The sequence below is a fragment of the Capricornis sumatraensis genome, chromosome 2 (assembly GCF_032405125.1).
Source record: "Capricornis sumatraensis isolate serow.1 chromosome 2, serow.2, whole genome shotgun sequence".
In the NCBI taxonomy this organism is placed as follows: domain Eukaryota; kingdom Metazoa; phylum Chordata; class Mammalia; order Artiodactyla; family Bovidae; genus Capricornis; species Capricornis sumatraensis.
The window spans coordinates 16,690,848-16,706,879 of NC_091070.1; the positions used below are offsets into that span (position 1 = coordinate 16,690,848).

Consider the following 16,032-nt stretch of genomic DNA (forward strand, 5'->3'; position numbering starts at 1 on the left):
GGAACTGTATTGGTGAGGGCTGTGGCCTGTGGTGATGTAATAAAATCACAGATTCAAGTGGATGAAAAGGGGAAGATCATGAGTGCCAGGTTTAAGACTTGGCTGTGGTTCTGCAGTTGCCTCCAGCTGGTTAGCCACCCAGTAGGTAAAAGGGAAAACGGTAGAGGAAGCCTTAACCAGCAAATACATGGACACAGCCAAGGAACTCTGCCTTCCTGCTGTGGCTGCACTGTTCCCTGCTGGCTGAAGCTGCAGTCCAGGCTGCCCTGGCTGATGATGCAGGGAAACAAGACCCCAAGAAGGCAGGGACAGAAAAGAAAGGAGCCCTTGGCGAAGAAGCCTCGGCCAGGTTGCATCAGCAGTTTGCTCCCCTTCCCCGACAGTAAAAGAGCTACGAGATTCACAAAACATTTGCTTTTCATGGTGTGGCTCCAATGCCAGCAAAATGCACGGTTTACTTATTCTGAATCCTATGATTTCTTTCAGCCCACGTTTGTCACCTTGACCCAGTTCATGAATATTCTGAATTGTCTGTACAATCTCAAAACTGAAATCAATAACGAAGTTTCAGACTTCTCTGGTGGTCCAGTGCTTAAGAATCTGCCTGCCAGTGCAGGGGACACGGGTTCAATCCTTGGTCTGGGAAGATTCCATGCGCCAAGGGGCAACCAAGTCCGAGTACAACAACTACTGAGCTCACACGCCTACAGTCTGTTCTCTGCAACAAGAGAAGCCACTGCCATGAGAAGGCGGCACCCCACAGCTAGAGAGTAGCCCCTGTTGCCGTAACTGGAGAAAGCCCACGCACAGCAACGAAGGCCAAGCACAGCAAAAATGTTAATTAGTTTAAAAAACTTTAAAAATAACAATAATAAATGAAGTCTCAAGTTTTGGTAGTGCACAAAATGCACAAATAACCTAATTTCACCTGAATCTGTTTTGAGGAAGATTACCAATAGAAGTCTTTGATAGAAGACATAGGTATGATTATTTGATAGAACTAACTATTCTTCATAAAGCATGTTAATAAGTAAAACAATATAAGACAAAATCATAAATAAACAACCCCCCCCCCTCAGAGACTGATATTATTCATATCCCAGACCAGTAAAATGGTTAAAGTACTGTGAGCTTGTTTTAGAAAAGGTTAATGTGAAAGCAATTTTCATATCAAAAATGCAGCATTAATTCTTTCAACCTAACCAGATACATTCTCTACACTTTTTCAGGAGACAAGTGTTATTTTGGTCCCTTTCAAATTGCATCTTGGTTTTATTGTGGTACACCTATCTAATGGCCCCATAATTTCATTTGGGACCAGGACTGATGTTTCTGCAAATGCTTGTTATGACACTCTTAATCCATACTGGCCCCACCTTTTTAGATGACTTGATTTCTGGTTAATAAGACTCAAGAGATTAAAGTACTATAAAAGGAGAAAGAAAGAAAAAAGCAAAAACAAAGCTAGTAATATGTCTGGGATGGGATGTGTTTTGAATGGGATGCCATATGATGAGAAAGATGTTGCAATGAGAATTTCTACTTTTGTATTTCCTGGCAGCCTGCTTACACTGGCCTCTGTAGCAAATGGAATGATTTTCTTCTTCTTTTAATACAGGAAACAAATTTGTCCTCATGGAAGGAAAATTCACTTGCCAGCAGCCCTGCAGTGAATCTGATGGGAGCAATGAAGTAGCACATTCACAGAAGGTTCAGGGAAAGCCATCAGTGGTTTCCAAGGGGATCCTTGTAGAATTATGTAATTGGACCCCAGAAGAATAGGCACCACTGTCTAAAAATGGCCTTTATTCCTCTAAATACGTATAAATGATTTCATAGGCTGGGAGGTATGACCTTAGCAAAGAGAGTGTTTTCAGGGCCTCCGCCTCCAGGAGGAGTGGGGTGCTGTGGCCTCTGGACCTCTGCCTCTGCTCCCCAGAACTTCATGGAGGTCCGCTGTCCTGGGTGTTTTAAAAATCTTTTTAGGTCAGACCAATCTGTAGGATTAAAAAAGAGTCTTACTATGCCTCTTACTTTAGGATGGTGGGGTGCGATTTCACAAGGTTTTGCTAAAAATCCCAAACTCTGTTCTTGAGCAGGAGACTAGAAAAAGTCCTCCAGAAATCCTGTAACCAGTCATCCCGGCCAGCCTGACTCTAGCAATGTAAGAGATAATTATTCTTTCTCAAAAAATTTCTTTATTAATCTACCCATCTTTATCTTTACACAGCAGAAATGATTTATAACAAAGAGTCAAAATGCTGATTACATAGCTACATCAGTCTAGTATCTTTAGTTTCACATAGCAGCAATCATAACAAAAGGGTAAAAACACTGATTATGTAGTCACTATATACATGTTATCCTTACTGTTTTTATCTCATCACATTCAGGTAATAAGAAAGAAAATGAATTTGTTATTTCCAAAATTTACCGAAAACAGCCAAGGTTTTATAATTCCACCGAAGTTTCAGAATTCAATTAAACACACATATAATACAAAGTGTTCTCTATCTTAATAATTTATACATGCAGTAGAATGCATCAGCATAAAAGCAACCAATTAGGAAAAAATATCCTTACTTTTATTGCCTGTTAGCAATCTGTTAAGTTTTTTAAATCAGGTGCCATAAGAGCAGACCTACATTTAATTTTCAAACAGCACGGTAATCTTTATTTCCTATATGGTGTTTTAAGGTTTACAAATTATATTTGTGTAACTTACTTGAATTCTTGGCAACCCATGAAATAAGGTGGTAATTATTCTCCCCACTCTACAAAGTGGCAAACTAAGGCTGAAAAATATTGTCTACCATCACACAGCTAATAAGTAAAGCAGAGCATGGTATCCATGTTTTCTGGCTCCAAGAACAATGCTGGCTACCATTTCCTGAGGGCTCACTATATACCAAATGCTTTGTATATGTGATCTCTAATCCTTACAAAGTCCCCTGCTGCTGCTGCTGCTGCTAAGTCACTTCAGTCATGTCCGACTCTGTGCGACCCCATAGACAGCAGCCCACCAGGCTCCACTGTCCCTGGGATTCTCCAGGCAGGAACACTGGAGTGGTTTGCCATTTCCTTCTCCAATGCGTGAAAGTGAAAAGTGAAAGTGAAGTTGCTCAGTCCTGTCCGACTCTTAGCGACCCCATGGACTGCAACCTACCAGGCTCCTCCATCCACGGGGTTTTCCAACAAGAGTACTGGAGTGAGGTGCCATCGCCTTTTCCAACAAAGTCCCCTTAGGAAGCTAATATCTCTCTCTTGCAGTGAGACTTCTTAACCTCAGAGATGTTAACAGGTTTGCTGAGCGTGAGAATTCCAGCCCAGATCTGTTGGACTTCACACTGCACCCTCCTTCCCATTATTACCCGACACTGCCCAACATATTTTTAATTTATTAGGGATTTATCAGATTGTAAACCTGGGGTGGTTCAACTTTGTTCTATTCTGGTTGGTGGAGGAGGCTTCGTTAACTTCAGAGTAAAACTTGAGAGATGAGAAGTGCAACAAAACCATTCTTGAGAGCTCCTTTGTCAGTAGCACTCATCAGAAGTGCATTGGGAAATAAAGGTGTATACCTTCAAGACGCTTAGATTCACTCAGGGAGAGAGACAAGGAAATTAATGTGTGTGCCATGTGCTCAGTTGGGAATGGCTCCCTGCGACCCCACGGACTGTAGCCTGCCAGGTTCCTCTGTCCATGGAATTTTCCATGCAAGAATACTGGAGTGAGTTGCATTTTTTCTCCTCCAGGGGATCTTCCTGACCCAGAGATCAAACCGCACATCTCCTGTGTCTCTTGCCTTGGGAGGTGGATTCTTTACACAATGAGCTATCAAAGAAGCCCGAAATTAATGATAGATTATGGTAACTTCCTCTAGGTGTAGGGATTACCATGAGTTACAGCTGCGTCTTTATTATTGAAATAAAAGGTGATAATTCTACGGTCAGAATTAAGATGGCAATAGAAACTAGTAAAGAAAGCTGAGCGCTGAAGAACTGATGCTTTTGAACTGTGGTGTTGGAGAAGACTCTTGAGAGTCCCTTGGACTGCAAGGAGATCAGTCCTGGGTGTTCATTGGAAGGACTGATGTTGAAGCTGAAACTCCAATACTTTGGCCACTTCAGGCGAAGAGTTGACTCATTGGAAAAGACCCTGATGCTGGGAAAGATTGAGGGCAGGAGGAGAAGGGGATGACAGGGAATGAGATGGTTGGATGGTATCACCAAGTCAAATGGATAAGAGTTTGAGCAAGCTCCAGGAACTGGTGATGGACAGGGAAGGGCTGCAGTCCATGCGGTCTCAGAGCCAGACATGACTGAGCGACTGAACTGAACCGAGAAGCTAGAATCAGAAAAGCTCAAGGCAGGAATTCCCCGGGCCGTCCAGTGGTTAGGACTCTCTTACATGCTCTCATTGGGTTTTATCCTTGGCCTGGAAACTAAAATCCCAAGAAGCCATGTGGCCAAAAATAAATGAATTTTTCTAAGAAAGAAATTTGGCAAAGCTTAGAGCATAGGCTAGAAGGAAAAGGAGAGGCTGGGGAGGGGGTTAGGGCAAAGCCCAGAACCCAGGTGGGGAGGTGGAACTCCCTGAGTAGCTGAAAATGAAGAGGATCTAGCAATCAGCCATCAGAGCAAGGCAAAAGGTCAGACACAAATCAACAGCTGGGATCTGAGCCTAACAGACAGTACAAATAACAAGGCAGCCCAAACAGGTCAGAGCAGGAAGGGGCTCAAGGCCAAGTTCTGGAGATGTGTCGGGGGCTGAGGAAGCCATGCCAAGTGAGAACAGATGCAGCCCATCATTTCCTAGACAGCACTGACAACCAGGTTCAGCGGAAGCCTCACGTGGGGGCCAGCACCAGCATACCTGGAGGGAGGCAAGAACACTTTCTGGCACAAAGAACAGGCTCACCTTACCTGTTTTCCACTGTGGCACACCCCTTTTCCTCAAAACCCTTTACACAAGCAGGCTAACAATGAGAACTGACTGCTGTTTGCCACTCTATATCATGCCTGTTTTCACTCCTCAGCTGAAGTTGTTCAACACTGAGATGGCAAAATGTGGGCTCAGAAGAGAGGAAAAGGAAGCCTGGGAAACCAAAAATTTGGATAATCTGCACCAAATAGACCCTTCCTCCTTTCTATCCCTCCATTTATTCATTTGTTTATCATTCAGTAACCTCTAGTGTGTCCCTTCTAAACGTATTGCTGCAGAAATTGTGGAGGCGATAAAGAAAAAAAGTTATCCTATGGTTTAGGACTTTTCAAGCCCTTGAATCACTTTCATCCCATGCCCGTTTGTCACAGAACACTCAGTTTTATCAAGAAACATCTGATAAAGTTCAGGCAAACTGATCAAAGCCTGTGGAAATCTGAGTATCTAATATTTTGCAATCTATCGAGCCAGCAAGCTAGCGTGACTCAAGTAGCGGTGTGAAGAAGCTGGATTTGGCCAGATTCTCCCTGTACAACTTGCCTGACTAAACAGTTTGCTCATATTTACTTTAAGAGCAGAGTATCCAAATGTGATTTTTTATTTTTTTTTTAAAAGGTAGTCTGGAGTTAGTCTATCATTAGTTTATCACTGCTCTTAGTTTATCATTACTTAATCATGCTACCACCTCTCTTTTAATAGTAGTTAACTGCAGAATTTTACATATAAATTATGCATCTTGTCAAGTTTTTAAGTAGCTTCCTTCTTCTCTAGGCAGGTCTTAATTCTAAATGAAAATAACATGCCTGCAAAAACACTACTGAAAGGCCCCTTCTCGTCATGACAGTACTTAAAACATCAGGAGACCATCATTTCAAGTGCAGTTAGGCTTGAAAGGCAGCCCTACGTGTTGTGAAGGTTGAAAGCTTAGACCATAGCTCTTTATTAATAATAATTGCTTAGCCATTGTACAACATCCTGGAACAACTGTTTGGTGAATGAAAGCGTAATTCAGAGCAAAGTAGACCAGATAAGAAAAACACTTCCAAACACATTTCAAAATAGCTCTTTTGTGTCAGCTGGGTGCATGTCTGCAGAGTGGAGTTTTTGCAAGGACAGGTGGATAGTATGGAGCCTTTACAATAATGACATCCCCATCTGGTACTGTCTTTATGGCAAAGCATGCTGCTGTACCGAGGTCTACATACGTGGTATCACAGAGTCAGGGAGCTCAGAGGTGGAGCTGTGAGCTGGGCAGCCTTCATGAACCCAAAGTCTGCTGCAACAGCTCACTTTGAGAAATGGCTTTCAAGCACATCTGTGAAACTTACGATCTTACTAGTACCGGCATTTCTTTTGAGGTATCACTTTACACTTCAGTTTTTCTTGGTAGAGTATTTTTCAGAGACTTCTCTTAGGAGGCTATATTAGGAATTTCTGTTCCTTATTTGAGTTCCAGGAACTTGTGCCTTTCCTGCCCGCTGTCCAAATTGGAAGATACAAACCGTGGGAAAAAGTGTCTTTACAAACTCTATGGAGTGATCTAACTCGGTTTATTTAGCATATTCAGGAAGACTTTCATGTCCATGGAATCCCTGATTAATTCTAAGCTACCACTGTTTTTAAATGAGCTTCTTCTGAGTTCTGCTGCAAAGGCAGGGGTGGGAAGCAAGTTCAAACAAAGGCTGACAGGTAGTAAGCTGACATGAACACCTCGGTGTCCCCCTGCTTAGATCAGGTTCTCCCTTTCCAATATTTACTCTTCCTCAAGCAGGAAAAGGGAGAGAGATAAATAGAAAAGCGAGGTATATAAATAGCATAGTGGGATTTACTTAATTGAAGTTCTAAAGTCTAAAGAATCCACATCTGTGCAGCTTTGTTGCAGGCACTGTAAGAGCTGGCCACAGAGACAGCAAGCCTCTACCCTGGTAACCTTCATCCATCTCAGGGATGCCTGGGAAGGATGCTGGTGCTAATCTTAGACCCAGAGACTAAGATGCACAAAGGACAAGTATCATAACACACTTCCAGCAACAGATTTAAATTCCTTCTGCTCTTCCTCCAGAGCAGTCGTATCCAGGCGAGCCGCTATTAGGATGGGCGCCTTCAAAGACTGCTCAAAACGGGTAGCTACAAGCCTCTTTACCAAGAAAGCATGTGGTCTTAGATGTTTTAAGAAATAACTGACAACAAAGACCTGCGTGAGCCAGGCTCTTCTGGGTCAGAGAGCTTTCAGGTCAGTCCTTTAGACTGACTCTCATCAGTCTTGTCTTTTCCCTCTCTCAGGGAAGACAAGAGTCCGAAGGCAAAGATCTGCCCACATCAAGCAGGATCAGAGTAGAGGCCTTTCCCTCATTGTCTACCTTCTGGCCAGTGTTTACCAAAACACAAATATCAAATCATCTGGTAAAATCCCTTGAGATGCTTGTTAAACATGCAGATTCCTAGAACTTCCACCTTCTGCCTCATAGACACTGCTGCCAGAGGTTGACTTTGTGACAAGCATCCCAGGTGAGGGGTTCCCTTGCACACTCGGGGGACCTTGGCCCTGAGAAGTTTGCTTTGCACCATGCTTCCCAAACATGGCATCCAGATCATCTGACCTGAAGAGGTTTTTTGAAAACATAAATCACTAAAGTAGCACACATGAAGAATAGAAACAATATCCTAAATAAATATCCTAATAAAATCTGCTTGCCACTGTTTGGTGTTAATTCTTCCAAGATTTTTATCCTGTGCATCCACATAATTTGTTTTAAGGAGCTAAGGGTCATTTCATGCAGATTGCTCTGCAGCTTGGTTTTTTTCCCCAGCTTGTTTTTGGTTAATAGAATATAAAATAGACTTGCTTATAAATCTATCCCATGCATTAACACAAGGGTCACAACTCAGATGCCCATAAGGATTCAGCAGACAATATAAATGAGTTTTGTGAACCTGGCTTGGAATTGCAGAAAATGGGGTTTCCTATTTACTAGAATTAGAAGCTATCCACGTATAGTCAAATTGTTGCCATTTGGGAGTGCAGGCCCAGAGTTCACCAACTCTTCAGGAGACGGAAGAAATCTGAATTCATTTAATGTGTAACATCCAGATTTTAAAATACTGGTAACTAATTCAAATTAAATACCAGATCAATCAATCAAAATGTCTTTAATCCAGACACTGATCTCAAGTCACTTTTTGAAACCTCTACTGCAATGTATATATCATCAATATATCACATTTATAAACCTTTCTTGTTTTTAACTAACAGAATTCAAAATGCTATATTGCTGGACCCATAGGCTGTGACATAACAGCTGCTACAACGGACATTCTTGCCTATGTCTTTCTGTGCTTGCAAAAATAAATCTAGAAGGTTGAAATTGCCCTGGAAAAGGTTGTACCAATTTGCAATTCTATTAATAGTACATGAGGGGGTCCTTTTCCGGGACGCTCAAAGAATATTCCCAGGACACTCTAAGCCAACCCAGAGATCAGACGCAGTAGGTCTGAGATGGGAGGCTGAGATTGTATATTTTCTTAAGCTCCCAGATGATTCTGATGATCAGTGATTTTGGAACCACTGTCTTGGATTATTAACGAGTAGTTTGGGACCATTTCCAGTGAGTTATAAAGGAAATCATAAATACTTTCATCTGAATTTCTGTTTTAGGCTGTTACCTCTAATTACTGTCCTCTGTGAAAACAGCAAAGGGTTCTGCTGCTGCTGTTTCAGGCAGTTCAGTCGGAGCAGAACAATAAATAAACCAACTCAGGAACCTTCAAGCAGCTTTTATTGGCACGGCCTTGGAAAAGGTGTGGCAGTCATTTCTGAGCAAAAACCTGTAGCCCAGCAAGTCTTCGGTGTCATGTTTAAAACACCACCGAACGGGAAAGTTTAAGTTCCTGAAACAGATGCTCCAAGTCACTAAAAGGCTCCAAAATCAAGAGATCAAGCCCAGCTGGCTCTGTAAGATCCAAGAGGCAAAGAACAGTCCTGAAGATGCATCCCAGTTATGGGATGACCAAAATGGCAGGAAACAGTATCAGGTTTTCCAAGGCTGACTCTTGTTCGCTCCCCCATTACAAGGAAGATGCATTTCAGTCGTGGCACAGAAATCTCCTCTCTGTTCTGTGTTTGCCTAAGCAGCTTCTGCTTAGGATGAGTGGTGGTTATAGGACGTGATCGTCAGGATGGTAGAGTTCACTCATCAGGCGGTAGATGTAGGACGGTGCATTCCCACCAATGTTGGAGATAAACAGAGTAATGAGCTCTGGAGGGACGTAGTCAAACACGGGGCAATGGACACTGACCTTCTCCAAGATGTCCCCTGAAAGGCAATCACATGAGCTAAAGACAAAATCGAGGCTCCTGTTCTAATAAGTATCTCATGGATTCTAGGCTCAATAACACAGGGATACTTGCCACCCCAAGAAAGGGAAGCTGTAGCAAAATACAAACCAGAAGAAAAGATGTCAGATCATGATCTGCCCTGTGTTTACGACTCTCCAATACTTTCCCATAGAAAGGCAGAAAAAGTTTCAAATTTGGGATTGCAGCCGTCAAGATCTGGGCCCTCCCCACTGCACTACACTACAGTCTGTATTGCTCTCCCTCTTGCTCATTACTCTCCAGCCACATGGCCATCTTTTTCCACCTGGCTAAGCATGTACCTAACTCAGGTCTTTTGCACCAACATCTGGAAAACTCTTCCCTTCACTTTCACGTGGCAGGCTCTGTTCCTTCAGGAATCAGCTGAAATGCCATCTCATTAAGTCCCTTCCCCAGTCTAAGGTAGTCCCCTAGTCACTTTCCATCATATCATCCGTATTTTCTTCCTAAAACATTCCACGCCCTGACATATTCTTGTCTGTCTTTTGCAACATGACGTAAACTCTGGGGGAGCAGGGCCCATCTGTGTTAATCACTGTTATATCTCTCGTGCCTGAAATAGTGCTGGATACACAGTGGGTGCTCAAGAGTCATAAATCTTTCTTGAAAAAATGAATGTTTGAATAAATGGTGAAGTTATTAAATTTCCAAGAAGAATAAGCACTCCAAGTACTATGTTTTGCTCCCAGAGGATGTTAAAGACCATGCAAACTGTTGATGAGGCAGCAAGCTCACTGAGCAAAGTTGCTGCCTTCAGAAGAAGATAGAGAAAAGGTCCCCAACACACAAAAGTGTCCAGGATACAGGTGAGTTTTATAAGTAACATTTCAGAGCCTGCTTCCTTTGGCAGTCACATCACCAAAATGACTCCCTGCAGCAACCAAAATCAAGTACACTTTCTGATTGGGCTGTTGCCTGTTATCTCAGACAACTTGCAAAGCCAATCCCAGTCAATCCTGGGTGATCCAACCCTCCATGGCCCCCATAACTCAGCTAAAATATATTAGTTTCAGAAGAAAATGAACATGGATTAGGTCAGGTCCACAAACACTCTAAGTTGCTAAAAAGAACAGTCCCCACAAGATGTATGACTAATGAAACACAGCCCAACGACATTCAATCCCATTGACCACCAAAAGACCAAAACAAACATATACAAAAATCCAAAACACACCAACTGCGTGTGCCATACACATTCAAGCAACTTCTGTACCTTCTGTGAAAGGCAGGACTTCTTCAGGAGCCACGAACTTGTGAAATGAATCTTCTTCATTGGGGAACTGGACAAGGAAAAATTAGGAAGAAAAAAAGAGAGATCTGACATTTTGACTTTCAGGTATACACCCAAGAGAAATAAAAAGACATCCAGACATTTGATTACAAAGGCTTATTGCAGCATTATTTACAAAAGCCAGAAGGTAGAAATAACCCAGATGCTCATCAACAGATGAATGGATGATTAAATTGTGGTATATCCATACAACAGAACATTATTCAGTCACAAAAAAGGAACAAAGTACGTGCTATAACTCACATGAACTCCCCAAATATTTAGAAATCAGAAATATTTTGTCCATAATATATGACTCCTTTTATGTGAAATATCAAAATTAGGCAAATCCATAGAGACTCAAAGCAGACTAGCAATCACTAGGAGATGGGGAGAAGAAAGAAGGGAGTGATTACTTAATGGGTAGAGTGTTTTTCAGAGATGATGAAAAAATTCCGAAACTAAAGAGTGGTAGTTGCACAATGCTGTGAATGTACTAAGTGCCACTTAACTGTACCTTTTAAAATGGTTACTTGTGTGTTATGTGAATTTCAGTCCAATTTTTTAATAAGTAGACACCTATAGATAGGTTATTATTTTCAAAGCACGTAGTTTCTATCACTGGTAAAATGACTCTTTACTTAGTAACTGCTTGTGTTCAGGCTACAGAATACAGTCCCTGGAACTATGACAAATAAAAACCAATTCTATGTTTCTAGTTTCAACTTGCTTGGCATTTTCAGAAATGGTCAGGGTGACGGGGGAGTGGTGGCAATGTAGACAAAGGGCCTTCCCCAACTACATATTATCCTGACCTTACAATGTTGACCTCCTGAAGCTGAAAGGTTGTAACTATCAATGGCTCTTCCTGGATCAAGACTACTGTGGCCTCTTCCAGTCTCCACTGGGTCTAATCCATTGAGTAAATGCAGATAAAGAGAAGTCCCAGAGAGAGAAGGCTGAAGGTTAAAGAGTTCAAACCTATACTTTGACTTCCTTCTGTTGGCTAGAGACAGACAGACATACCTGTGGGGAAAGCTTGAACATAGGAGCACAGACGATGAGTGGGGTAGAATGGTGTTTTGCTGCCAGCGCTAGAGTATGAGTTCCTGCCACAGCTCGCAGGGCACCGTTGGCCAGGATGGTCTTAGTGCCAATGATCACCTTTGGGACAGGAAGAAAGAAGCGAGCCATCCTGAGAACAGAGCCTTCAACAGGCCATTGGACATGAGCGCCTGAATGCTTAGCCCTAGTCTTGGCGTCCTGCAGGGGGTGGGCGTGGGGGTCACACACCAGTAGAGGGAAAGGGATTCTAGGTTCAGACCACAAGTTCTAGCATAAAAGTGGATTCCCAAAGGAAAAATGAACACAGTACAGGACAGAAAACTGCAGTGTTTACGGCTCTTAGCCCTGTCTTCCGTGGAAATCTATCTGCCACACCTCCTGAGAAATGGGAAGCCTTTCTTCTACCATCCACCACTACCAAGCTCTCTGAGCAGAAGTGGGCAGCTCTCTATCAGATCCCTAACATGCTGACAAGATTAGCTTAGTCCCATTTCATTCCTTTCAGTCCTTTAACCAAAATGAGGTGCCTCCAAGGGAGGACAGAGAAGGAAATGACAACCCACTCCAGTACTCTTGCCTGGAGAATCCCATGGACGGAGGAGCCTGGCAGGCTGCAGTCCAGGGGGTCGCTAAGAGTCGGACAGGACTGAGCGACTTCACTTTCACTTTTCACTTTCATGCATTGGAGAAGGAAATGACAACCCATTCCAGTTATTCTTGCCTGGAGAATCCCAGGGACAAGGGAGCCTGGTGGGCTGCTGTCTATGGGGTCACACAGAGTCGGACACGACTGACGCAACTTAGCAGCAGCAGCACCCAAGGGAGGAATAAAGAGGGGGGATCAATATTAATAGAATAAGAGATTTAAAAGGTCCATGTATGTGTTTTCAAAAGGTACTAGAAACTCTCCTCTCCTCTTATAGATATTGGGGCCAGGGAGGGGGGCAGATATTAATATTTTAATGTATAATCTTCATAAATTTGACATAATATAACCCAAATATACCCACCTTGTTGACTCTTGACATAACAGCAAAAATGGCAGCATCAGTCATGACCGTTGTCTCAATACCTGCTTTGGACAAATTGACTGCCATCTCATGACCCTGCATTTGGAGAGAAAGGCTGATGCTGAGAGGAAGAGTGGGGGAGAGAGAAAGAGCTTTCAAACATCACTGGATCTGGGGAACTGGGTGACACTGGCCGTATCCAACGTGCAACTTCCAACAGGCAACTAACTCATCTGGTAGGCGTTCTCTGGGAAGCGGCAGGAAGCCCAGGGGAAGCTAATTAATGTTTATTACTCCCCAGCACTGCTGGGACAGGCACAGAACTGGAAATACAACTTGCTTGTGTAACTGGGCAGAGCACACAGGACAGCTCCTGGCTCATTATTTTACAACATCCTTGCATCCTTACATATTTCCTTTCTGGAGACCTATTATTTACCTGAAGACTGAGTGGGGTCAGACCAAGCATCGGTCATCCCCAAGGTCATTTACCCTATTCTGATTTCTGAAAGAACTAATATTTATCTTTTCTTGGGCCACGTAGTTCACTCAACTTCCTTAAATGAATATTTTAAGAATGTTCACAGGATCAACAATGTGAAATTCTCTTAAATGTTTTACGCTATCTCCTCAATGTTTAAAATGCATCAATTCAAAGATGGCATTATTCTCTCATTTTAAAATTTTCTTAGCAGCTCTAGCAGTCCCCATACCTGACAGAAAGGTGCACACTCTGCAACGATGACATGGAATTTCCTCTTTCGGGCAGCCTCTTTGAGGAATGCCTCCACCGTGCGGGAGAAGCCAATGGTCATGATGACCTCATTGGAGTGGATGTGCTCCAGAGCCTGGGCTGCGATGTTCTCCGTTGTCCCTTCTGCAAGAAGCCAGTTTTGCATGGAAAATATGACACAGTCATGCTACAATACAGACTTGTGAGAGAACAGAAAGGGATGTGTGCCGTTTTGTACAATGCCCACCTAGCAGAGCCTGGTAACACATGGTCAATGGACTAAATGCGAAATGTCCTATTTCCTTAAAAGCCTCCTCCCTCCAGGGTTTTCTATCTCCCAAGCTCTCAGCCTACCCTCTTACCCTACTCATCAACTTACTCCCCTCACCCCTACCCCGCCCAAAACTAGTTCTTTACAACTGACTTTGAAGACAGTGAATTTAGGCAAGAAATGCCCCATCTGGGAAATTTGAAAGTGCTGAGAGTAGGGAAAACAGAGTTTCCCTCTAAAAGAATTCCTCCTCCAAAAGGTGGCCACAACGCCTCCACCTGACAGGGAGGACACAGAAGAAAAATAGGGGAGGAATTTGGAAGAAGCAGCTCAGTGCACAGACAGACCCAGTTTCTTCCTTTCCTGGGAACACTGACGGCAATAAATATCTGGCCTCCTAGGTCACGAAGATAGGGGGGATAGAAGTGGCTTGTGTATATGCATTGGGTATGTATGTGTGTGTGTCTGTAAAATTTCAAGAAGTTTAGTGAAAAAGGGTTTATCAACTGTGGTTTTCAGAGGTTCATCTTAAAAATAAAAGCTCTTCCCAAACAGTCTCTGCCACAGTGGATTTGCAGTAGATAAGGGGTCAGTCTGTAAGGAAATGTAGAAAGGGTTATCTTAGTCTTGCCACCTATTCCAATCATTCTTAATCCGGATGAGGGCAAACCTCTGAGAGCCAGAAGACTGGTTATCATCCATCTCTGCTTATGAACAACTTCCAAGGTCTTCTGTTCCCTCATCTGCCTGCAACTTGTCCTGTCCACCTAAGGATCAGGACTCACCCAGTTCCACCAGCAGCTCATTAATTGCCTCAATGATGTTGGACTGGAGTTGAGCATAATGGGAACGGAAATCCTCGCTCAGGCCCCCGGATGTCAAGAGTTTGTGCAGAGACTCCTGCTGATCGCTCTCGTCGCTGCGTCCATGGAGTCTACGAAGGCAACAAGACCCAAAGGAGTTGGGGGAAGAGATGTGGTCGTTTAAGTAACGACAGCTGCTCAGCTCCAACAAAGGCTCCAAGCAGGGAGAGAGAGGGGCCCGTGCAAAACGCTTCACTGGGCCCAAGCCCCGGTCCAGGACGTGGGCCTGACCTGCCATACTCCTCCCGGATGATCCTGAGCACTCTCCGCACCATGTTGCCCACGGTGGTCTCTGAGGGTTGCGCGGCTGTCATCCTCCGGCCTTCTCTGCGGATCAGTTCCATCAGCTCCCCTACCGCCCAAAGAGAAAAGGTGAGCGCGAGAAGGGCGCAGCGTGGGGCCTGGACGACTTTCCGCCTGGGGATCGGGATCAGAAAGGGGCGAGGCCTGCCTCACCTGCATTGCTCCAGCGGTGGTCCGTGATGATGCGGCGAAGCAGCCCCAGAGTCTCCCGGGCCATGTCCTCGGAGCTGCGCTGCCCGCCGCCCCGCTTCAGCGCCTCCACGAAACTCTCGATCCTCTCGGACAGCTCCGAGCCCTTGGCGGCTGCCCCTGGCATCGCGAAAGAAGCCGCCTTGCCGGCGGAATCCACACCTGGCAGACTTCCGAGCTTACACTTCCGGGGCAGGAGAGGTCGGCTTCCGCTCTGCTAGAAAAAAAACGCTCGCTTGGGAGAAGACTGGGCCACGCCCCTCGCTGCTAACTCCCGCCTCCGCCCCTCCCCCCCACCTGACAGAGCCAATCAGACTCTTGGAACTCGATGTGTTGGGTTTACCGCCAAGCTTCCGCGCCTCAGAGGTTGGAAGGCTGGAAGTGTCTTTTCTTGGCTTCTCGGTCGCTGAAGACCTGACGGTTGACGTCACAAGAGGATGGCTAGTCCTGTTGCTGTGGAAACAGCCAGTCTGAAAGGCCCCCACCACTTCCCGAGGCTACGCTGGAGCAGTTGCAGCCCTACTTCCCCGTCCCTCAGCTCCGGTGACCATCAGAGTGCTGCCCCAGGGTCCGCTACCCCTAGGGCAGACGCCCCATTATAATGCTGTTACATTGCATGATACTGGTTCGTTTGCGCCTCTGTCTCTCTAGCAGACCGAGCTCCCTGATGCCAAGGACCATTTTTTTTTCTTTTTAGAATAAGAGGACCTATCTCATAAAGATGCATTAGATGAGACAATTCATACACAGTGTCTACACCTAGTAAACTCTAAACGGTCGTATTGTTTTACTCCCCAGCCTCTAGTCCGTACAGATGGAAGGACATCATCTTTGCTCCCATATTAACTGCCACTTTGAATCTCCTTATTGGTGGATATTCGGTCTCCTCATCTCTGAGGAGATGTGCTAGACGTTGAAAAGTGAAGTGAAGCCGCTCAGTCATGTCCGACTCTTTGGGACCCCATGGACTGTAACCTACCAAGCTCCTCTGTCCATGGGATTTTCCCGG

The 16,032-nt window shown here is 44.4% G+C and overlaps 1 protein-coding gene across 1 annotated transcript; it reads right to left on the reverse strand.

Annotated features, from left to right (window-relative positions):
• Positions 1-8,731: 8,731 nt before the first annotated feature.
• On the reverse strand, positions 8,732-15,169 carry EIF2B2 (eukaryotic translation initiation factor 2B subunit beta). Its single transcript, XM_068961582.1, has 8 exons — positions 14,988-15,169; positions 14,763-14,883; positions 14,454-14,602; positions 13,378-13,541; positions 12,665-12,760; positions 11,616-11,753; positions 10,533-10,599; positions 8,732-9,257 (listed from the first exon to the last, which is right to left on the reverse strand). The coding sequence occupies exons 1-8, from the start codon at positions 15,148-15,150 to the stop codon at positions 9,100-9,102; spliced, it is 1,056 nt and encodes a 351-aa protein (XP_068817683.1). The 5' UTR covers positions 15,151-15,169; the 3' UTR covers positions 8,732-9,099.
• Positions 15,170-16,032: the final 863 nt, after the last annotated feature.